The following is a 24526-nucleotide window of genomic DNA, read 5'->3' as shown; positions in this document are numbered from 1 at the left end:
GCAGCGTTGCCAGGTTGCCAGATTTGTCTGGCAAATGCCAGATTTTCCTCGTTACGCCAGACACTCAAACTAACCAGATCTTTTGCCAGATTTTCCAAATTTTCCCAGACTTTTTATTTTTTCCTAGATTTAGTCAGATTTTACTTAGATCTTGACGGTTTTGGCCTGTATACGATAAGTGGGGAGACCTTTTTTTTTTTGCTCACTGAAAATGAAGCCCGGCAAAAATTTTCTTGTGTATAGTAGACCCAGACAAAACCAGATAAATTTTTGAGTTTTGACAGATTTTTGAAAAAAGATCCTGGCAACTCTGGGTGTCAGCCTTATTTGAGGGCGCAGTTACCATGACTATATTGCCCTGTTATTTTTCACGTGTCGTGTGCAGATATTTTTAGCCAATTGCCTCGAGTGATACGTATAGATTTCGATTCCGCTTTTTGCTAGTCTTGAATTAACAGATTACTATGCCAAAAATTCGCGTCGTTACTCATAGTTCAACCTTTATCTTTTTCAAAAATTCGGTTATTTCTATATAGTATGTTAAATTTTTTGTTTTAAATACATCAATCAGATTTCTGAATTTGCAATCGAAGTCAAATTTAGCTCTAATTCTTTAAAATTTTGGACAATGCAATATAACATGGTCGCTAGTTTCAGGTTCGCCACAAAGATCGCAATCTTCATCATCTTCAATCTTTATCTTGGCCTTCCAATATTTAGAAAAATTGTGTCCAGATAAAAGTCTGTTAAGAAGTCGTGTTTGTTCATTTGTTATGCTTTTGTCGAAAAACCATGCTTTCGTTTCTACATTTTCCTGTAATTGGAAAAAATGTTTGCCTTCTTCTTGAGCATATTCTTTGTACCACTGGTTGGTGTTATTGATAAGCATATTTTTAAATTTCTAGAACGCATCTTTTAACAATATTTGATTAGATTTAGTTACAATGCCATTTGAACTATATTTAGCCAGGCAATCTGCCGTCTCATTTCCTTTAATTTGAATGTGGCTGGGAATCCATTGAATGCAAGTTTTTAGATTAACTACTCTAAGTATTATTTCATTAATCATTTGCGGTGCCGTTTGCGCCTTGATTATTATTTTACACGCGGTTCTAGAGTCAGTATAAATAACAGCAAAATACAATTCTTGTTGTTCTATAATTTTAAAAGCTTCGCTTATCGCGATAAGTTCGGCTGTTGCTATACTAGTTTCGTTCAATAATTTATAAGAGTATTTGGTCTTTGTGAATTCGTTGTATATACCTATGCCACAACCTCCTGCATCTTTAGATGCGTCTGTGAATATTCGCGGTCTGTTTTTGAATTTACCATTCATTATACACAAAGCAGCCTGTTTCAGACGTACCGGGTTTGTGTTTCTTTTTGTTCAATTGCATCTAATGAAGAGTATATTTCTACGATCCTATCTTGTGATTTAATTGTTATGGGCACACAGGGCGAGATTTGATCAAATATATTTTTATGTCGAACGAAAATGTTTTCCAGATATGCCAGTTTATCGGTTTCTGTATCAACATCTAATGATCTTAATTGTTTACTTATTACATTATTGTGATGTATTGCCCTGGCTATTTCTTTTGTAATGAATTCGTGTCTTAATGAAATCGGCTGTTGAGCACTTATTGCAATCAATGTGTTCAACGGGGTTGTTTTTGTACATCCTGTGATTTTCCTCAAGCATATGTTATTTACGGTTTCTAGAATTTTTTTATTTGTTTTCCTACTGTTATTGAATATTGATGACCCATATTCGATTATGCTTCTAAATATGGCTTTGTATATTGATATCATATTTTGTGGGTGTGCCCCAAATTTTAAACTGTTAATAACTTTAACCATATTCAGACGATCGATTGTTTTAGTTTTAGTGTTTTTAATATGAACACCAAAACTTAAATATTTGTCTAAAGTTAATCCCAAATATATATGCCATCTAACGTTTTCAATGCAAATATCATCTATTTTTATGTTTAAAGTAGCATTAGAGTTCTGAAAGAGCATTAATTTTGTTTTAGCCGGGTTGATTTTAAAATTTAATTCTTTTATTTCGTAACAAAAATGATCGACTACCGTTTGCATCTTATTATTCAAAAGTTCTAAATTTTTTGCTCTTACAACAATACCGAAGTCATCCGCATATTGCACAAAAACTACATCAACATCCTCGAAATTATGTAGTTTCGCCGTATAAATGTTAAACAAGGAAGGTGAAAGAATATCTCCTTGTGGGAGTCCATTACTCACGAATTTTTCTATATTCCTGTTTTTTGTAGTAAATAAAATTTTTCGGTTCTTCAAAAATTGTGTAACCCATGAAGTTAGTTCTGCAGGTAAGAAGTGGCTTTGCATTATTTCCAATAATTTATCAGTGTTGACCGCGTTAAACGCATTTGTCAGATCTATAAATATACAAGCTGAAATATATTTTTGTCTCTTGTTTTCCTGGATTGTGTTAACTAGAAAATTTATGCATGTTACTGTGGATGATTTTTTTCGAAAACCAAATGAAGTATCAGGAATTATTTTGTTATTAAGTGCACGATTCTGCATTTTTTCTAATACCGCGCTGTTCATAATTTTTGTTAGAGTGGGAACTAATGAAATTGGTCTCTTTTCTTCAATGTTATTTTGGTTTTTTCCTTGCTTAGGTATGGCGATAATTTTTATTGTTTTCATTGATAGTGGGAGATAGCAGTCTCTCCATATCAAATTTAATTGATGAACTATATTGATTTTAATATACTCACAAAAGTTTTTCAACAATTCGTAAGAAATTTTATCATCACCAGGGCATGATCTTTTTTTCTTTGTGTTTATGATGTCATTGAATTTGCCTATCGTGAGTAGGTTGTAATTAATGGAGTAACGCTCATCTGTTAGATTGGTTGGATCGTCAGGACCAAAATGCTTAGTTAGAAATTCATTTGCCATATTTTCATCTTCATGGATTATGTTATTTGTTTGAACGCGCTTATTCTTCCCGGTTAATCTATTAATTTTTCTCCACAACTCTGAGGATTTATATCATTCACAAAATTTTTAAAACTAGTTATTTTCGCTTGCTTTTTCAATCTGATAAAATGAGCTTGCTTTTTTTTAAAATCGATTAAATTTTCTAAACTGGAGGTTTTGTTAAATTTTTTGCGCGCTAGATTTTTTTCTTTCCAGGCTTTTTCGACATCATTAGACCACCAGTATTTTGGCGTATATTTGTTTATCTTTTTGTTTTCATCAAATGGTTTGTTAACTATTTTTTGTAATTCTTGAATTGAACTGAAATCTTCAGGAGTAATTTTTGACAGCTTTTCGCGAATTTTTTTGTGATTATAAATATATTTCTGTTCTGTAATTTGTGAACTGATTTCATATGAAAATTCAATCAACAAATGATGGCTACCAACACTGTAATTCAATGTTTTCCAGCTGATAGAGTTATGAATATTTGCAGTACATAGTGTAAGATCTATTGAGGTAGCTTTTTTATTAGCTTGAGCGGGAATATATGTCAATGATTGATCATTTAATAGAATCATGTTGCTGTTATTTATACTATCTAGAACTATCTCACCTTTATGATCTAGAGACGAACCAGCCACCGGCTGAAAGTCTCTTTAATAAAGAAAACTAACTAACTAACCTTTATGATCTTGGAAATCATTTCCCCATACAAATTAGTGTGCGTTGAAATCGCCGGCTATCAGTATATTTGAAAATTGATTCACTGCTCGAAAAATATGATTTAAGTCATTTTTTAATACTGGTTATTGGAATTTGAGGTGCGATATAGATTGATATCATAACTAAATCTAAGCAAACTAGTTTGATCATTACTGTCTGTACATAATCAGAAACTTGTGGTGCATTTAACTCAATGTATGCGAGGTTTTCTCTAAGATATATTGCACTACCACCATAATTATCTTTTCTGGATTTTAGAAACTTGTTGTATTTATATAAAGTGTATTTGTTGGTAGGTTCCAGTGATGAATGTGTCCAAGTTTCGGTCAAAAACACGGCAGCATAGTTTTTGTCAAGCAGTACTCGTTGCAGCTCGTCTTTGTTTTTGGAGAGACTTTGTATATTGCATTGCACAAAGGTAAAGTTATCAGAAGTGATTCCTGTGAATGTGAATAGAAGAAAGAATAAAAATTAGTTTGTATGACAAAGATTGAACTGCATTTAAATGATATAATCATCAAATTTTAAAAACTGTTTCGATATGTTTTTGATTTTTTCCCGACCAAGTTCTGTTAATTCTGGAATTTGCATTAGAGCGGAAAAAAAGCTCATTGCGTTAGTTTTTGCATTTCTGTTGACAATTTCTTCTGTTTTCTTGCAAGCTTCGGCAATTGCTGTTTCCCATTTTTCCTTTTCGTTGACGATCACTGTGTTCTTCAATCCAGTTCCGTTAGATACTTTTCCTGACTTTTCAGTTTGTCGGGGCCGACTTCCAGTTGGTTTTGGTTCGATGCGCATTCTTTTGCCCGTTCTATTCTCCGTCTCATCATAGTGTGTGTTTCCTCCTACCGATCTATTTGCGTTTGAACTTTCATGAGGAACGTTGTTGAGGTTCTTTGTGCATTTCCCAGCTGAGATTTTTGCGTATGAGTCCTTTAGTATTGGAAACTCCATGAAATTTGTCAGGAGATCGTATGAGTTGTGCAATGGGACTGGTGTAATCAGTTCTTTTGCTTCAATGTAAGTTATACACTTTTTAGACATTATTGCGTTGATACTAGCTGGCCTTGCACGTTCTGGGCAGTTTGGATCCGATGATTGATGACTGCTTGATTTGCAGTGGAAGCATTTCATGTCTTCGTTGCAATTACGAAACTGCTCGTCTTCCGGATTGTGAATTTTTGAGCAATTGTTGCAGCGCTGATGTCCTTTACAATTAACTGCTTTATGATTGAATCTGTGGCGATTTGTACAAAACTAACAAGGAAGGTGATACTAACTCTGTTGCTTGGTTGTTTCACTCCATCTACGAAACGTGATAGTCGATACACACTTACTATCGGTACAGGACTTTCAATGTCACATTGGATTTCTTCTTCCGTGATGTTCGTTGGGATTCCCGCTACTACTCCAGATATACACACCAGATGTCTTGGGACATAAGCGCTGTAGCCAGCTTGTTTAAAAAAATCGTCGCTTATCATCGCGTTTGCCGCTGTCAAATGGCTTAAGAATGTGATGATCTTGTTTCTACCGAGATACTTCATTTCAGTTATACTTCTTCGATAGTTTTCTGATTTTCGCAACCAGGCTCCCAAGGTGAATTTATTGATTTTACTGGTTTTGTCCAACAACTCCACATAAACACGGTAAGGCGCTGGATCACCTTTCATATATTGAAATTTCACACGTTCTGTTACCACATCCATTTGATCGTTGTAACGTGGTACCTCTTTATTACACGTATCAAGTTTTGTATTATTCGCCATTTTCTTTTTCCTTGTATCATCCGGATCCGGTGGCTTTCCACCGCCTTCCGCCATCTTGAAACTGCACTTTACTTTCTAATTTTTCTCTATCTTGTTGAATTACAATTCACTACCACTACTTTTCAAACGAATTACTTTCTTTGTGGATAAAAGCACAATCGAGTTGCACGATGACTTTATAGTTCAAAAATTTCAATTCGGCTCGCACTAAATAATTCTACACCCTTTCGTAACCACGTTTAGGTACGGAATGTGGAAAATCTTCAGAAATGTGTGAAACTGGGTAAGGTTAGGTTTTTTCAGATCAACATTGTTTTAAACAGAAACCAGTGTAATGTTTATTTTTCGAGTACTAGAATTATAGCGATCGAGTACTATTTATTTTGGATACGTTATTTGCTTTTTCCAGGCATTTGAAAAATGGTATCAAACCAAGTTTATCAAGTTTAATGCTCTATTGTGAATAAACGGTAGAACTTTTTCTTCAACTTCTACTACGGATTTTCAAATGAATTTGCCCGTTTTCATAAGAAATCGAAAGAAACACGCTTTTTACATTTTGCGACAATATGCCAATACAATTTCACTTCTTGTTGTTGTTGTTGTTGTATGTGTTTGCAATTGGCCCGAGAAATTCACGTCTTGTTAATAACACACAGAGATGCCTGGTAAAAATTTCGAATATCTTCAGGAAGGGTTGAAAAAGTCTGTAAATTCGAAAAAAAGGTGCACGCTTTAGTTTTTCTATTGAAGAATTCAGTCAACACTTCTGCTAGCGCGGCGCTGCTCAAGTGGCTAGCTTTGAACTAAGCAATGGTGATAATTTTCAGATTTTGTTTGAAGATTCGAAAAAAATGACTGGTTTTTATTCTTTTTGTTACGAATCGAATACTAACATACAAAAACTTGTGAAAATTTGGTAAAAAATCGATCATTAATGATTCAGTGTATGCGGGTAGACTTACAGTAGATCCGAATTTAATTATCAAAAAGCTTTCATATAACTGCTGTTAAGAAGGCCAAACTGGGTTTTGTGGACCCGGCAAGAACATCCAGCCATATAATAACGAAAGCCTAAACCCGCCTGATGGTTTGTTTGTTAGAAGGTTGCGTCTTACTCATTTCAAGTTGGCAATCCACTCCATCATCCAGTCATTCACTTGTAAGATACCCTTACGCACTATAAAATAATACAATATAACATGATATAACATAATATAATATATTATGGTACACTATAACATAATGAAATAGAATACAATATAATTAAACATAATGTAATATATTATAATAAAGTATAATATGATAGAATGCAATGCAGTATAATACTATACAATATAATATAACATAACTTAAAAAAATATTATAATATTAGAATAATTTATGACACAATATAACAGTTAATGTCACAATGTAAGTTATGCTCTTTTTTCGTCACAGTACTGCAGGAAAAATAATAGCTTTTTTTTAATAATAATAATAATGATAATAATAATAATTTATTATTTTTATTATTATTATTATATTAAATATAATGTAATATAATTAAATTCAAGATATAATAAATAATGTAATAAACAACAGAATTATGTTTCAATATATTATGACAAACATTGCCCTTTAGGATGGGCTTTAACTTACAAGCCATGTCGCACTCTCTCATTCTGCTACTAACCCAGAAGGCGATACCACCCAGTCGATGCCGTTCTATTGACCAAATGTCATCATAGACACACGGGGAGGCATGAGATAGGAACTTGTGAGGACTTAGTTATTCATCATTTGGCGACCGGTAATGGTGATCATAATTTATTGTGCGAAAACTAAACATATACCATTCAAATTGGACCCTTCAATGAAAGGGGTTTACCGTCAGTTGTAGTTTAATTATTATTAGAAACAAAATAAAAAGCATCGAATCGCTACAAGCGTCGTAACTATGACAATGTTTGTTGATGTAGAATTAATCTTAGTATGAAATATTAAAGAAATTGTGGTATTTTGCTGCATATCAGGTGGATATTGAAACAGGAAAGCAAGAATCAATTAGAATTATTACTATGAATCTGTATAATTTGTTAAATTCTTATCTAACGAGGCATTGAAGTAAATGAAAGTAACATTTCACATTTCTAAAAATTTTCCATGTTTAATCGTAGTTCAAACTAGAACAAATAGTAGTATCACTGTGAAATCGTTTTTGTTCTACTCCGAGTTTACTTTTATTGCTGGTATTTATTTTTACTATTGAAAAAACGAAAAAAATCGTTAAAAATAACTACTGCCGATATGACATTTTTTGAAAGAACCCTCCTTTTCTTGGTTCCATTTTTCATAGGCAGGTGTCACTACCGGTGATTCAGTTTCGCGCAATGTTTCAATACTGCAATACAGATATATACCGATAATTAATGGATCATACAGATAAATACCGGATCATACAATTTGGATTTTAGACATGAGAAATGGTCCTTCTTTTGTCGTGAAGACGACTTACTTTACTATGGGGTGCCTTTTCAAAATTTACCCTCTGAGAGAGTGATAAGTTTTTGATCGTGAATATCTCTTGTTGTATCTAACGAATCAACATAATTTTTGCTACATGCCATCGGAAATATGATCACAATTTTATGATAAAATTTTCAGTTGTGTGACATAATCTCAAATAGTTCAAAATTAAACTTTTCTGAAATGTTTGGTATAAACGAGTATCAAAGAGGATAATTCATAAGGCGCGTTTGCCTTTCTCGTACTTTGAAAGCTCATAGCTCAGTGATCTGTGAAAGGATTTATATAATCTAACTACCAATAGAATCGAAATTTTTCAATTTAAACGTGTATAGCAAAAGCATTGAAGTATTTCAATAGTACACTATTGAAAAACCTGTCTCATTTGCTCCATGTCAACACCAGCCAATCAGAACGCGTTCTAAGGAAGAGAACAAAATATCTGCTGCTGTACAACAAATCGTCCGGGAAAAATGTTCCGAAAAGTGGTGAATATCGCAGTGAGTTCCTCAATTTGGTCCTTGTGAATGCTATAAACGAATCCCTACAGCATATTGATAGTTTCTTTCAATAAATTATGCAAATCCGAAATGAAATAATCGACAATAAAATTCTGTATGCGGCTATTTTTATAGCCGTTAGGACCGCCCATTAGTGAAAAAGCTACAAACGAAATCACATAAAAAGAAATCTCTTAACAAAAATTTAATCAGTTTGGATTCTATCGCCACTGCGAGCAGATGTGTTTTGTGTCGTCTGCACAGCTAGTTTCGCTTCCGACAAGAGCGATTACGTCACAGCTGCCAGTCATTTCGATGGATGAAAAAGCATCGTTGGCAAGCATTATAAAAAATCAGCCGTTCTAATGGCTCTAAAAGTTTTCTGAAGAACTATTAGGATGTGTTGTTCGCAAATCGAAAGAAAATATCCTCAGTTTAGTGCAAATGTAGAACAGTTTGGTTAGATTTTTGCACTTTTCGCTGTGTGAAATTCACAGTAATCGAGATCAAGCGAAGCCTTCTTTGTTTTTGCGAAAAAGGGGAATGCTTGCATAATTCATACAATTGATCAACTAATTGATATTCGGAAGTGTTAAGAAACATGTCATTTGTTTTCGTATTCACGACATCCAGTTATGTCTCTGACATTACCCACCCGCCTTTTTTTTGGCTCATCTAAATGAGTCTTGGTGTCATTTTCCTGGTACTTATTTAGAATAGATTTTGATACCGATTGGCATATTGTCGCAAAACTGAAATGTAGAAGCACTGCTTGTTCAGACATGATACTTTCAGCAAGAGCTGTCAAATCGGTAGGAAATTTCTAATTACTCTACCTTTTCAACGATTTCTTATGAAAACGGGCAAATTCATTTGAAAACCCGTAGTATAAGTTGAAGAAAAAGTTTTTACTTTGAGGTGGTAATGTTGATCTTAGTTCATTGTGCGAAATCTACCGTTTATTCAGAATAGCTCATTCAACTTGGTTTGATACCATTTTTCAAATGCCTGGAAAAAACAAATAAAGTATCCAAAATAAATAGTACTCCATCGCCATACATTCTAGTACTCGAGAAATCAACATTACACTGGTTTCTGTTTATAATAATGTTGATCCGAAAAAACCTAGTATACAGTAACCTAGTAACATTACCCAATTTCACACATTTCTGAAGATTTTCCATGTTTAATCGTAGTTATTAACACTAAAAAAAAGTAGTAATAATCACTTTGAAATCGATTTTCTTCTACTCCGAGTGTACTTTTATTGCTGATATCTATTTGTACTATTGAATAAACGATAAAAATGTTGCAAATCATTACTGCCGATATTTCCGAAAGAATCCTCCTTTTCTTGGTTCCATTTTTCATTGGCAGGTGTCGCTACCGGTAAATCAGCTTTGCGACCTAATCTTAGTAATACAATGAACTATAATGGGCGAGACTGTCATTCCATTTGTTTACGTAAGTGTCGCCCTCCGTGTTCCATGCCAACAAACGAACCTTTTACTACAAGAAATAGTAAATGTGACGATAAATTACCCGCAGATTTGTCTTAGTCGCGAAAACGAACCAATTTCACGAAAAATGCGCAAGGGCGTAACTTCATAATTCACACAGGAAGCGAAAAGTAAACAAATCGAAAAGGGCGAAATTTTTTTTATGTTGATTTATTCATTGGATATAGGAAAGTGGTAAAATTCTAAAGATAAACCAACAGTTCATCCACCAATCAAAAATTGAAATGAGAATATACGATAATTTCTAAATAGGATTTGAAACCAAAGTCGAAACATTCATCGACGTTTTTCTCCATTTGCTGTCTATGTTAGATTCGCCCTTCTTTGAAAACCAGCTGAAGTGACCTTTACCTCACTTGTACGCGGCGGGCAGATTTCCCCTAGAGTGACTATAATCAGAGTGGCGACAGCTGTTCGTTTGGAATGACAGCTACCAGTTCCAAACGAGCAAACGACCTGTCAAATCAATGTAAAGCTAATGGGATGTTTTTAATTGTTGCCAGCATTACGGATGAGATGTCGTCACTCTGGTTATAGGCACTCTAATTTCCCCCCAGACGGCTGGCTATGTCTGCCAGCCATTTTTGCCGGAGTTCTGCCAGAATTCCGGCAAAAGTCTGGCAACAATGCAACAACCACAATGGATCCACGAAAATAAGAAAAAGAAGCCAGTTGTCTGGTTCATACTTTGATTATGTTGAATAAGTCGCCGCCAGAATTCTCGTGTAAAGGCTCCCTAGCTTTGACATGATTGTTTTGCATTTACTTAACTTTAGTCCTAATGATTGTAGTGTGTGGAGAGCATCGATGCGTCATATTTTTGACAGCAATAAATTTATCACATCGGCGTTTTTCACTAACTATCCTTCATCTTGGCATCGCAAAACGGCATCACTAATAAAAAAATTTTCAGCTAGAAAAGTTGTAATAACTGTTGAAGAACTGGAATATTACTTGTAAAAATTATATAGAGTTGTTGTTCAAAGCTGTTGCTTTCGTTTGATAGCTCAAAGAGAAAGTTCTAATCAAAATGGGTATGTTATGTCGTCATAATTTTTTCTCGTGGAGTGAAAGATGTAAAAAAATAAACGAAACTCGATATGCAAATTTCAGAGAGGAACAATGATCGTGGAGAACGCGGTCGTAGGCATCGTTCTAAATCCCGTTCTCGTGAACGGCGCCGTAGTCGCAGCCGTGGCGAAAGAAAGCAACGTTCTCGATCGAGGTCACCGTACCGCAAGGGCCGTTCCCGTCGGAGGAAGCCTTCTCTGTATTGGGATGTTCCGCCGCCAGGTTTCGAACATATTACACCATTGCAGTACAAGGCCATGCAAGCAGCCGGTCAAATACCAGCTAATATTGTAGCCGACACTCCCCAAGCAGCCGTACCAGTTGTTGGCTCCACCATTACTCGTCAGGCCCGACGTTTGTACGTCGGAAACATTCCGTTTGGCGTGACGGAAGAGGAGATGATGGAATTTTTCAATCAGCAAATGCATCTCTCCGGATTGGCGCAGGCGGCTGGTAATCCAGTGCTTGCATGCCAAATCAATTTGGATAAGAATTTTGCCTTCCTCGAGTTTCGTTCGATCGACGAAACCACGCAGGCAATGGCCTTCGACGGTATCAACTTTAAGGGTCAAAGTTTGAAGATTCGCCGACCGCACGATTATCAACCGATGCCTGGTATGACCGATTCGGCAGCCATTAGTGTGCCAGGTAGGAAATTAATTTTCTGGGGTATTTTTTTCTTCTAACGGTTAATGAAAAATTGTTCAAATTACAGAGAAATTCACCGGCGTCATCAGCACCGTGGTACCGGATTCGCCCCACAAAATTTTTATTGGCGGTTTACCCAACTATTTGAACGAGGATCAGGTAAGTGGCCGATTCGACTGAATACAATCTCGGCATAATAATGAGAGATGGTTCGTCTTGTTCTTAGGTTTTGAGTTCTTTAGGATATACATCTTCAACAGTTCGGTATTTGGGTTTTACTCGTTTATTGCAGCTTTTTGTGTCAACGTTTGTGTGCAGCTTTTGAAGCTTCATAAAGGTTGTCAATTTGTGCACATTTTTTGGAATGCGATCGGGTTGTCGCAGTGCTGAACGGTTTCTGTTCGTTTTCTGAAATTCATGAAACTAGGTTTGCAGCGCTGTTTCTTATGTTTTCAAGCGACACGACATTCAAGTTATAGATATCACTCTGTGGTTATTGTAATTTTCCTACTTTCCGATTGTTTACATGTAGCGGGGGGGTTGCTCGAATGAATAAAAAAAATCATTTTTTGTGAAACTACGAACAGCAATAGCACTGTCCTAACTTTTATGTCAGTCATATATGAAAAATCGTCATGTTAAGAAAATGTTCGTTCTTGGGTGAACTAAAAAATAATTATTAAAATATGGTTACTAAGGACGAAAAACAGGAGTTGCACTGTTTAAGAAATCGGCTTATGGGTCACCTAAAACACGATATCAAAACATCCTATTTTTATACCGTTGTAAAAACATTTTCGACACAATACATCAGTATTTGAAATCCCAATCCTGTTTCAACATTCCTAATGCAACAAAATGTCGTCTTCAGTAAAGTTTAACATCTGCAGTGCTCTTTCAATAAAGTTCCTACCTCGGAATAAATGAGAACATGCAAAATGTGATTGTTAAGATCATTACCTTTCACGTAGAATGATCATAATGCTATCGTCACTAAAAAAATTCAAGCGGTCCACTATTGTCCATAGGAGGCTTTTTTTACTGCATTAACGAACCGCGCAGAACCGACTCGATACTAGTTCTTGTTTGGAGGCTTTTTATAAAAGCGATCACATTGAAGAGAGGAATTTCTTTGACAACTGTGAACTTATGTATAATAAACTGTCGTCTCTATTAAGAGAACTACAAAAATTGAATCGAAAAAAGTAAAATTTAGGTTACTAAGTGAAGTTTAAAATTGGTTGAGCTGTAGTGTTTAAAATATGACCACTGTTTTTACGGTTTCATTTCCGTATTTTGAATTCGCACCCATGTATGAAACAGATTTGTGCTTTGAATCTATAAGTTTGTGAAAATCGATTTGACATCTTGAAGAAAAGTAAGGTAGATCTTTTTCGCAGTTTTTGATCACTATTTCCAATACTTCCGAAGACCAATTTCGAGGACCGGAATAGCCGAAGTTGGTTCGTATGACCCGCGACAAACACGACCTACAAATTGGACCAGTTTCGAACCTAGCTAAGAACTTTTTCCCTCTTCAGCTTCGTCGTTTTAAGTGGCGCTGTAATATTTATGACGCTCAACCCAGTAGTTCCGGAATCGGAAGTTAGATGTTAGATGATATTCAGGAGTTTTATTCGGGATTAAAAGACCTTCTACTTAACCTAAATTCATGAAAATCGGCCAAACCATCTCTGAGAAAATAATCTAAGTTTCATTTTGGAGTATTAAAAAACTTGCTTTCGATGCTTCCGGGATCGGAAATTGGGATCTAGGATAGCCGTAATTAGTTTGATAGGCCGTCTACTAACTAATGACTAACGATTGGAATAGTTTCGAGCTCTGTTTAATTTTTTTTCACGTTTTCGGTTTCACCGCTTAAAGTGATGCGAAAATCGCTGTGTGCATTGATTGTAAAGGAGAGTTGTGTTTTCTGTTCCTGTGTCAGCTCATACCGGCGAGTACTGGTGTTGTACCGTCATTTTATAAGGCGTTTTGAAAGTTTTAACATTCATCGTTCTGTAATTGCGGAACCGGAAGTCAGATTCGGATGAAATTTCACAGTAGATTTTGAGACAATATGAGCCTCAATTCAAATCAGGATATGTGAAAATCGGTTCATGCATAGCTGAGAAATCGAAGTGAATTCTACTTTGGAGTTTTTCTTCACTACCTACGGTGCTTCCGAAACAGGAAATGGAGGGCTATTAATAGCGAATCAAGTTTATATGTCCAAAAACTAATGAGTTATGCAAACTAGACGAATTTATCAATCAGTTTTATTAGATTTGTACCTGGTTCTGCTATCGATCGTGAAAAAATACTCATGAAATCGAAAATTTTCCACTTATCGCACTCTAGTTTTGAAACTGAAAGTCGAATCCTGATAAAATGTTCTAGAAAATTTTTAATATTTTCAAGACTTGTCGTTTGATACTTGATTTTTACATATTACCCTATAACTTCGGAACCGGATGTCGGATCCAAATGCAATTCAATAGCGGGCTATGGGACCATAAGACCTTTCATTTGAATGTAAGTTTGTGAAAATCGGTCACCCATCTCTGAAAAAAGTGAGTTGGACTCAATTTTGTAACTTCATTTTTGGAATTGGAATTGAATTCTGAACCTGGATTCATTCTGGAACTGAATTCTGAAACTGAATTATGGAACTGAAATTTGGAACTAAGTTCTGAATCAGCATTCTGGATTTAGTCTCAGGAACTGAATGTTTGAACTATATTTTGAGATTGAATTCTGGTACTGAATCCTGAATATGGAACTGGGGCCTGGATTCTAAAGCTGGTTTTTGAAACTGACTTTTTAAATTGAATTGGATTCCGAAACTAAATTCATAATTCCGAGTCCATGTCTAGAATTAAGCTTTGGAGTCCAGGTTCAGAAATCAGATTCAACGTATGGTTAAAAACCTGTTTTAATCCACCTAGTGGAGTAATGATGCATTTCTCATATCAATCATACTATCATATATAATACCGTGGTATTCTTTAAAATAATTTTCTTATATTCTTAAAAGAATGACCAAAATCGGTCTGTTCGATAAAAACTGATCTACTGATAAAAACTATCAATTGGATAAGATTTGAGGTCGATTTAGAAAACTTTTTACGGTTTTTCGCCCTTTTTAGTGATGGTATAAAATTTTTAACACACTTTACCCTATATTTCCGTCGTATCCAGATGAGATCAGGAATTACGTATCTTTCATTGGAACCTTAGTTTCTGAAAATCGGTCGCACCTTCTATGAGAAAAGTTAGAACACATATTTTCATATTTTTTTGCACATTTTACCCCATAACTTCGGAACCGGAAGTCGGATCCAAATAATATTTAGAAAGTTTTTATGGGACTACAAGACCTTTCATTTAAATCTAAGTTTGTGAAAATCGGTTCAGCCATCTCCGAGAAAAGTTAGTGCAAAAAAGCGTTACATACACACATGCGCACATACACACACCTACATTTTGCGTACTCCACGAATTGAGTCGAATGGTATATGACACTCGGCCCTCCGGGCCTCGGTTCAAAAGTCAGTTTTCACATAACCTTTCTATATGAGAAAGGAAAAAATTCAGTCCAGAATCCAAAATTTCAGTCCTAGAATCCAGAATTCAGGTTTTTTGTATTCAGTTCCTGAGTTCAAGGTCAGAATTCAGCTCCTGATTTCAGTATCAAAATCCTGGTCCAGAATTCAGTTTCTGAATTCAGTTCCAGAATCCAGGTTACGAATCCAAACTACGAACTACGAATTTTAATTCTAGAACTGAAATTTGTAGCTGGGTTCTGGAACTGAATTCAGAAATTGAGTTTTGGACTGCCCTAGCCCTGAACCGACCTAAATTACGTGCTTATACTGAACTAGGTGAAGCATCTTGCTCAGTCAACAGGTTAGAATGAATGAATCGGATCAGTATTTTTTTTAGCTCATACTGCACTTTACGGTTGTTCCGCACAACTAGGTTTCCATCAGACGATCTTGCCTTTTTCCAAACGGAAAACAATGTCAAGAAGGAAAACACGACACACTTTTGCCTTTTCCGGACTGAAAAGACGGATTAGATGTAATAAGATATGTTATATCTGACTGCCATCCGTGCCAAGTAAGTGTATGCAATGTATCCAGCTTTATCCAACTGACTTTTCGCACCAAAGAGAAACACTATTCAACAGTGATTGTGGTTTATTGTTCGGCCTACTTTGAACACTGTTCGCATCGGTGGCATTATTCTGCAACAGTAGTTTCGCATTCAAGAAAAAAACACTAATTTTTTTTTAACATGCAAGAAATTCAATATTCCGGTCCTTTTAAGAACCAAAAATCGATTCCAAAAAACTATTTCTGATGTTATTTGATTCGCATCGAGTGCAGTTCTTGGGCTGGGCCTGTAAACATTTAATGATGCAATAATTAAAGAGTCATTTTCCATTCAGTTAGCGTCAGTATTGATTGAATTCGTTTCGCTTGAAGTTCTGCGGCAGGGTAATTTTATTACCTTGCGTTCGCCTGATACAGGAAAGAGAACTGGTTGAAAATTTTACTTCGTACGCACTCCATATCGAAAAAGCTGAAATCATTTTTCACAATATTCAGCATAATTGACATTTAAAAAGAATGCACTCAAACCTAAACCGATCCGAAGGGTCTGGTTTCGATATTTGCTTCCAATGAAATGTTCTAGTAATAATTAATATAATTCGAGCAATCGTTCCATTCTTTTCTTCTGGCGATTTAAAAGTGAGTTGAAGTATGTTTGATGTGAAGCTATACCCTATGTAACATTTATAACTGGTTGTAATTTGCATATTTACAATTGTTCAGAACGTTTAATTTGCAAATGTGAAATCAACCTCACAATTCTATATGCCGATATTTTTATAGCCGGTACGACCGCTCATACGGCAACGGCGGCTAACGTAAATCACAAAAATTGATTTATTATTGAATTAATCTGCACTGTTAGCTTCTGCTGCAGAAAGAACGAAAGAAGTGGAGACTTCTGCGCCAGGAAAAAAAACGAACGATTTTGATTTACTTTGTTCATCGTTCGTACCGTTAGATTTGTTAAGTTCACCGTTCGCAGTGCAGCTTTCGCTTCAAGCACATCGAAGCATGAACACAACGGAAAGAATACAAATGAACATTTCTAAGGTCCCGTGGCGTTTTGTGACAAAATTTACGGGTTTTGCACTGCTTATGTAGTATGAAAACAGATGTAACGATTGAGGAATGGATATAGCAATAGGAGAACCGCTTCGACGTTGCAACTGAGACAGCAATTAGATTTCAACTGCCATAAACATAAGCCACAGAAGCCTCTCCTAACGGTTGAGCTGGGTAATTTGTTCATTTCTTGAATCTGTGCAGTCAGTAACTCATGTGCACGGGAAAGACACTAATACCGTTCTAGTTTATTGATCATAGCAGCCGGAGAGCTGACCCAGAGTCGCATAAACAACTTTTCAGATGTTTGTTTTAGCAACCTGGGGTCGCTCTAGATCGCACTCCAATGGCGTAGTTTTGCTTTGAAAATTGAACTGCAAGGGTTAAAGTTTTGAGACCATAAACTAGATTCCCAGCGAGCATCCATTCGAACAGGGTTTCCTTTCTTTTGGGCTCATTAAGTTACCTTAGGATTTGGCGCCCAACTGCGTTCGTTCTACATTTTCGTGTAAAACTTTATAGTTCAGTTTAGACTCATAAGGAGTCCGGTTTAGCTCCGCGGTTCCTATATATAGGATTTTGTGTTGGTCACTTCATCGCGATTTAGTACAAAAACTAATTCATGTTTTTCTAAGTCAGTAATTAGGAATGAAAGGGATGAAAGATTTTTTTAGTTGGTCACTTCTTGGCGACTTTACGGAAACTGATGCATATTTTTTCAAACCACAAATTGTGAATTGTAGCTGAAGGCTGAAGCCTACATACAGTCTGTTACATAAGAAAAAACTCCACATGAAAATACTTTTTAATATTGTTTTATTAGATCAAAAACTTGCATGCAAATACATTATTAGCAATTCCCTGGACGTTAGAACAACCTTGAGACAGATTGAATGATGCTGTCGCGGTCCCAGGGCTTGTCTGTATCCTTACTCAATGGAGAAGGATACACACTAATGGTGCCATGGGTAATGTCTGACAAGAAGAGGCAACAATACACTGAATGGGAGCAATAAAATGGATTTGTTCCTTTCTGAGTGTGCCAAACTTGTCAGGCATTGTTCATGCTACAATAAATACTACACATTGATCTAAGGAAGAGAAGCGATCTACTAATCAAATTCGATCTCTTGCAGTATTCATTGGTTATATGATCACCGAATCGTGTACTCTTTGTTACCTTTTGGAACCGCAAATGGCGTGGACAACAGTGCCCGAAACATCCACACATAGTAGTTTAGTTGCTTGTTGAAAGTAGCTCTCTCTTAGATTACATTGTAGTATGCTTGACGTTTTCTCGGACATTCGACACTTTTATTTAGATTCAAACTAATGATCCACTCACCCATCAATCATCACTCATATTCTACGCGAGATTTTGCGCGTATTCTTCTGAAAACGACCTCCAAATTTGTAAATTCGGCGAACCAGCTGTTTCAAATATTGTGGTCGGCTTTGCCCAAGCCTCATCTTCATTTGAGCCCAAACGTTCTCAATTGGATTGGCATCGGGCGACTGAAAGACAGGTCACAAATCACGTTTTTGTCTTTTTTAGACAATACACCTACAGAGCCACGATTTTCGAAGTCGTCGACATTTTTCACCTCTTTAAAACGATTCACTCAATTACTCACAAACTGTGGGGTCATTTTGGAACCTTTCGGGCGCGAGCACAAAAAAAAACTGCTCCGAAGCGCATAGCGTACACACTTAATTTCCTTTATCGAACTCAGTAATATTTTACCGACTTCTACACGTCCCGCAATCAGTGCAGTAATTGATTCATTGACGAACGTTCGGTGAAATTGAAGTTTGTTCGAGCTGTCATTTTTAACCATACTGATCAGTAATTCGTGATGAGAATTCGGTGAATATTATACTGTTTGGCCAGCACGGGAAGATTCTAAGACAACCGATTGGTTCACTAATTTCTACAGTTCAGTAGAATATGAAATAAATTTTGAATTTAATTTACTTTAATGTTTGAAACTTCAGAAAACCAAAAGCAAAATAATTGAACTTCGAATGCATTTGAATATTTAATTGGGAATATAATATAGTGGTTGTGGTTAGCGTTCCGATTCCAAATATTGTATTTATTATGAACAAATGAAACATTTCAGTACTATTTCTTTTGAATCTACCGAATTATTCAAAGTGAAAACTGTTCGGCAAAAAATTACCAAGTTTTAGGTATATTTTTTTTAAACAGCCAAATTTCGGTAAAAATCTAAGTGGAATACGTCAATTAATGTAAGCATAGCGGATAAATCGGTAATTTCGATTGAAGTGATGTATTTTTCCGTAAAAACATTACGCGGTATTCATTCTGGAAAAATGCTGAAATCGAATTGTAAACAATAGTCAGCTGATTTATTCTCGCATTGCATCAAGGATACTACTGCCCTCTGTGTTAAGGAGCAAGACTCTTTGCAAGCGTATTAATAATGTCAACAATGTGTGCGTATAATATCAACAATGTGTGCGTATAATGTCAACAATGTGTCGGTGAAACTTTTTATTTTTCCGGAGAACTGCTTTTATAACAGAAAATATTTAGTTTTGTATATTTTGTAAAGCGCAATCTAATACAAATCCATTGAAGCAGTGTTGCTAACTTTTTTATTAGAGAATTGAAATCTACATCCATAAAATGTATGCAATTTTCAATCAAACGATGGTGGAAAATTTATCAAAACTGATATTTCACCCAAAAAGTCTGGCTCAACGTTCGTTTGAGAATAACTTATTGCTAAAAAAGATTGTTTTAAACTCAATCGTGCAAGCCACTTTGATAAACTGGTTGCACTGCATATATGACTACATAGTTTTATGACATACGTACCAAATAAAATGTACGCAATACACAAATTACCAACACAAGTTAATCTGGTTTACTATTGATCTATTCCACTTTACCGATCGCGAGTAATCGTGACCACGCTCTTATGTACAGGGATGCCAGGTTCACAGATTAATCTGTGTTTCACGGATTTTCAACTTTTTGCACAGATTTTTACAGATTTCTGAAAATGATCACAGATTTTCACAGATTCTGAAATTAATCACAGAATTTGGAAATCTATTACAGTTTAGCACCAAGAACTACATAGCGGTTGAGTAAAAAGGTACAGGTAAAGGCTGGTAATAAGACCTTTTTTTTGCTCACCAAAATGATTCCGATCAGCTATTATGGTACTGGAAATGTGCACAGATTTTCACAGACAGTTTTTGAAAAAATGACCTGGCATCCCAGCTTATGTAAAAGACTGTAGTCTATTTTGAAATCAGCAGTAATTTAAATTGTTGCGCATATTTTCAACACTAGAACATTGGTTCATATTAAAAAATTGCATTCTCGGGAGTCATATCTGAGTTGATTATTTTATTCATCAGTTTTTATTCAGTCTGTGTTATGTAGGACAACACAACGAAACAAATCTAGAATTGAATCATAAGAAATCTGTTCAACGCTGTGGCAACTTAATCCATTTCCGGCAAAGTGCACCGAAATTTTTACCTCCTTTTGCAGCTTTTACAGTGTGACTAGCGAAAACAGAACCAAGATGCGCGTTCTTCTTGTGTCACAATTTTTTCCAGGACCAATTTTGTTGTTTGTTTTAGTCAAGCCATTTGCGCCAGTAAACGTCGCATTCAACCGGGTGCAGCAAGAAGCATTCTTCGCCGGCTCCGAGTCACTCACGGCACGCAACTTCGTGCTTCGTAGTAAATATTGTTTCGCAGGACACTTATTTTGTTCCTTTCAGCTAGCGTTACTTACTCACTTACAGCCAAACAAAAAACAGCCAAACAAGTGCCAAAATTCTCCCTAGCAGTATCCTTTCCTTGGATGAACGGCAGAAAAGTTTTTCTTGTTTACAGCCTTTCAGGTTCCGTTCGATTTTCTATTTGCAGCTCTTTAACTTTCAGCAAAACAAGTGATGTACAAAGTTTCAGCAAATGTTAAAAAAAAAAACAAAACGCAAAGAAAACTAAAACTCGTAACTTATTCACATTTTTCTTCTTTTTCGTTTTTCATGTCCACGTTTGTAGATGCTTGGGTCAGTTCGGTCTGGCTGGGTCTCGGTCACTGTCCGGCTGAAAAGGCACTACATACTTGTTTAGGCAAATTAAGAAAAAAAAAACTAAAACAAAAACTCGTTGAAAAACAAAATGTGTGCCAGTAACTTGGTGGCAAGAAAACAAAAATTATTTGAATTGTTGAAACCAACGGAAGAGCACGTAAGGCAAGTTCTACCTAACACGATTGACTACAAAATGCTTTCTTTGCAGCAGCTGCCCTGTTCAAGTAAAAAAGTCGATCTTGACGTTGAATCGTTCTAGTTAGGGTTTATGTTATGGTTAGGGTTCCGTAGGGTTACCGTCGAATGGGTTTGTGAAGATGTTAGGGAACAGTTAGGGAATTACAGGTTAGGGGAACTAGAAATGTACCGATTCAAATGCACCCTTTGGTTGTTGGTAAGTATGAATTTGGTTTCGTGGAATACACAATTGATATCTGTGCTACTTTGCGATTTCCACCAGACTAACAAACGGTACCAAAGGGTGTGCTAGGGTCACTAAAATCTATTTTGAATTTTAACATAAGGGTACGACAAAGGAAAACTAATACAGTGTATTTTTATTTTTTCGTGTTTTTTTTCTTCGCATTTGACAAAAAATGCAAACATCCCTCAATAGGTCAAAGAACTGCTACTTTCATTCGGACAACTGAAAGCCTTCAACTTGGTCAAAGATGCTGCCACCGGTCTTAGCAAGGGTTACGCATTTGCCGAATATGTCGAATACACAATAACGGATCAGGTAAGCTAGAGTGGTTCGAAACAGACGAGACTAGAGATAGTAATATTTTACGTTTCTTCAGGCGATTGCGGGTTTGAATGGTATGCAGCTTGGCGATAAGAAACTCATTGTTCAAAGGGCAAGCGTCGGAGCGAAGAATGCGAACGTGGCTGCCGTAGCACCTGTTCAGATTCAGGTTAGTTTTCAGTGCCGTAGTAAACTTCACAACAACGGGTTTTTTTTAATGATGTGGCTCATTTCAGGTACCGGGTCTCTCGCTGGTTGGTTCCTCTGGTCCACCGACGGAAGTGCTTTGTCTATTGAACATGGTTACACCGGACGAACTGAAGGATGAGGAAGAATACGAAGATATTCTGGAGGACATCAAGGAAGAGTGCAACAAATATGGTGTCGTGCGTAGCGTAGAAATTCCGCGGCCGATCGAAGGTGTCGATGTGCCCGGTTGTGGCAAGGTCTTCGTTGAGTTTAACTCGATCGTGGACTGTCAGAAGGCCCAACAGGCACTCACCGGGCGTAAGTTCAGCGATCGGGTGGTCGTTACTTCTTACTTTGACCCTGATAAGTATCATCGACGCGAGTTTTAAGTTGACTAGTTGACTGTCCACCTAGCCATTAGGCGAAAAGTCAGCTTTAACAGACAGAAGAAAATAATTATAGGTTTCTTGATTACAACGGCAAATTCTTGTGTCCTTAAGACAATACTGCACTGACCGCGGAAGAGCGTATCTTTGTGGAGGTTCATTAATTGTAAAACATAAGAAATTAAAAAAATAATAACATTGTGCAGACAAACTTCCAGCTCTAACATACCGACAAATACACATTTTTTTGCCGGCTCTACTAATGCACTGCAATCTCGAAAGTTTTATTGCGAAAGTTTCCATTTTAATTTTTGTCTGCAATCATTTTTCTATTATCAATACTATTTCTCATGAGCATTGTGATGCAAATGCTGACGGGCGCCGGGCACTTTCAGAGCATCTTGAAAATCATACAAATCCAAAATCAACACAATGCGAACGGCTAAGTTTAGACAATGTGGATGATTTTTACGCGCAAAAATGTTCGAGCGAAAAAAGCTCACACAGGCATGCTAACTGCGCTGAGTTGTGGTGCAAGTAAAACTTTTTCAATTAAAACAATTAGCTTCTGCTGCCACTGGGAAAGTGTAGACACAGCAAGTGAGATTGATCTGATGAGTTGCTGTTAGCGGAGGACTGGATGAATGATGAAAGGCATTTCTAATTTAAATCTTAAGCAGGTAAATGTTTCCGTCAGTAAATGCAGCTTGAGTGTTTGCCCTCGTGCATCTTCATCGGAACGAACTGTTATGGAGCGCGGTGTTCGTGTGAATTTAACTTTCAACAGCAACACAAAGTTACACATAAATTGCATGTCAGAAATATGGAAATGGAAATAAACTGCACTTAATTGTATTTAGTAGTTCTTTTCGAATACGTATCACAATCCAACCCCTACATCCTTGTATCAGATATCTAAACCCCCTTTGATTTTTTTATATCAAACTAAATTCTCACAGAAGTATTTTAATTCAGATATGTTCATCTGCAGAAAACAGATATGCAGGCCCTTATAAGTAATATTATTACACAGTGAAAACCATGTGAAATAAATGTAGGCTCTTATTACGGAAGTCGGCTTCGCAGAAAAAAGTACTTATTTGGATAAGCTTTGTGTTGTTATGAGTAATATTTTTTTGCACAAGTGATCCCTACACTGTGCGTGATACTGGTAATAGGTAAAATCAAGTGAAGTGATATGTGAGTGAAAGTGACAACGATAATAACAGCCATGGGTGTAAAATTTGCTCATTCAGTGTGTCGAATATTTGTAGATGTCACTGCGATCGACACTATTTTGGGCACTGCATTCGCATCATGAGACTATGTTGGGTGCTACTAGGGATGTCGGATTTTTCGAATTACTCGATTATTTGAAAATCGAAAATAAACTTCAAGCCTTTTAAATTACTAGATCCTAATCAGTTTTTTACATTTTTTTTTATAAATATGTTTAGCACTAAGCAGTTCAACTGCTCTGCACCTATGAGTCAAAGACGAAACGTAAAAATAATAAAAACGGTTATGTGCCCTAGTTCAAAATTTGACTAACCGCTAAATGAGTATAAAATATAGGTATAAAATTCGCTCAATCTTTAGAAAAAAGATTAGCCGAGTGTCATACACCAATCGATTCAGCTGGACGAACTGAGCGAATGTTCGTGTGTGTGTATGAGGTCGAGATCTCAGAGATGACTGGACCGATTTTGATCAAACTAGTCGCAAATGAAAGGTCTGTCCGTCACCTTGAACGCTATTGAGTGGTTTTGAGATCGAATGTATGTCAAATTTTTTAATTTTTTGATATTGAAAACAGAACATGTTTTTGTACTTAGATTCCGCACAGTAATAGCTATCCAACAAGCTATAGATTGTTAAAATCCATTTTTGACGGAGATATCGATATTTGTTCGTAAGCAACTTTTCGCTTTATTCCAGTAGTAGGAGTTTCACGCACTTGATGATAAAACGATGTTTCGGAGCAAAGTGAAACACGATTTTCAATACTGTTTAATGCTATCGTTTCTTAGCAAGTAAAAGACTATGCACAAGCATCCTTTTTCATGACGTTTCGATTTAACCACGGTTTGTTTTTGGCAGCATAATCGTTCGAACATGACATATGTGTTAGAAAGATGGCAGTATTTTCAAATTCAAAACAATTTCATATTCATATTGATTTATACTACTTGCAATAATAATTACTGGAAGGACACACCTTCT

General features: G+C 36.1%; 1 protein-coding gene across 1 annotated transcript; it reads left to right on the top strand.

The window, feature by feature from the left end:
* The first annotated feature begins 10850 nt into the window (after positions 1–10850).
* LOC131433160 (splicing factor U2AF 50 kDa subunit) lies at positions 10851–23158 on the top strand. Its single transcript, XM_058600007.1, has 6 exons — positions 10851–11030; positions 11110–11715; positions 11783–11874; positions 21600–21722; positions 21784–21897; positions 21965–23158. The coding sequence occupies exons 1-6, from the start codon at positions 11027–11029 to the stop codon at positions 22304–22306; spliced, it is 1281 nt and encodes a 426-aa protein (XP_058455990.1). The 5' UTR covers positions 10851–11026; the 3' UTR covers positions 22307–23158.
* Positions 23159–24526: the final 1368 nt, after the last annotated feature.

Source organism: Malaya genurostris, chromosome 2 (genome assembly GCF_030247185.1).
Source record: "Malaya genurostris strain Urasoe2022 chromosome 2, Malgen_1.1, whole genome shotgun sequence".
Taxonomy (NCBI): Eukaryota; Metazoa; Arthropoda; class Insecta; order Diptera; family Culicidae; genus Malaya; species Malaya genurostris.
The sequence above is the reverse complement of the archived record's forward strand: the minus strand, read 5'-3'. Positions and strand labels throughout refer to the sequence as shown.

Coding starts and splice junctions, on each gene's coding strand:
- LOC131433160 (XM_058600007.1), top strand. Junction 21,723..21,783: donor AATACACAATAACGGATCAG/GTAAGCTAGAGT, acceptor ACGTTTCTTCAG/GCGATTGCGGGTTTGAATGG. Junction 21,898..21,964: donor TAGCACCTGTTCAGATTCAG/GTTAGTTTTCAG, acceptor GGCTCATTTCAG/GTACCGGGTCTCTCGCTGGT.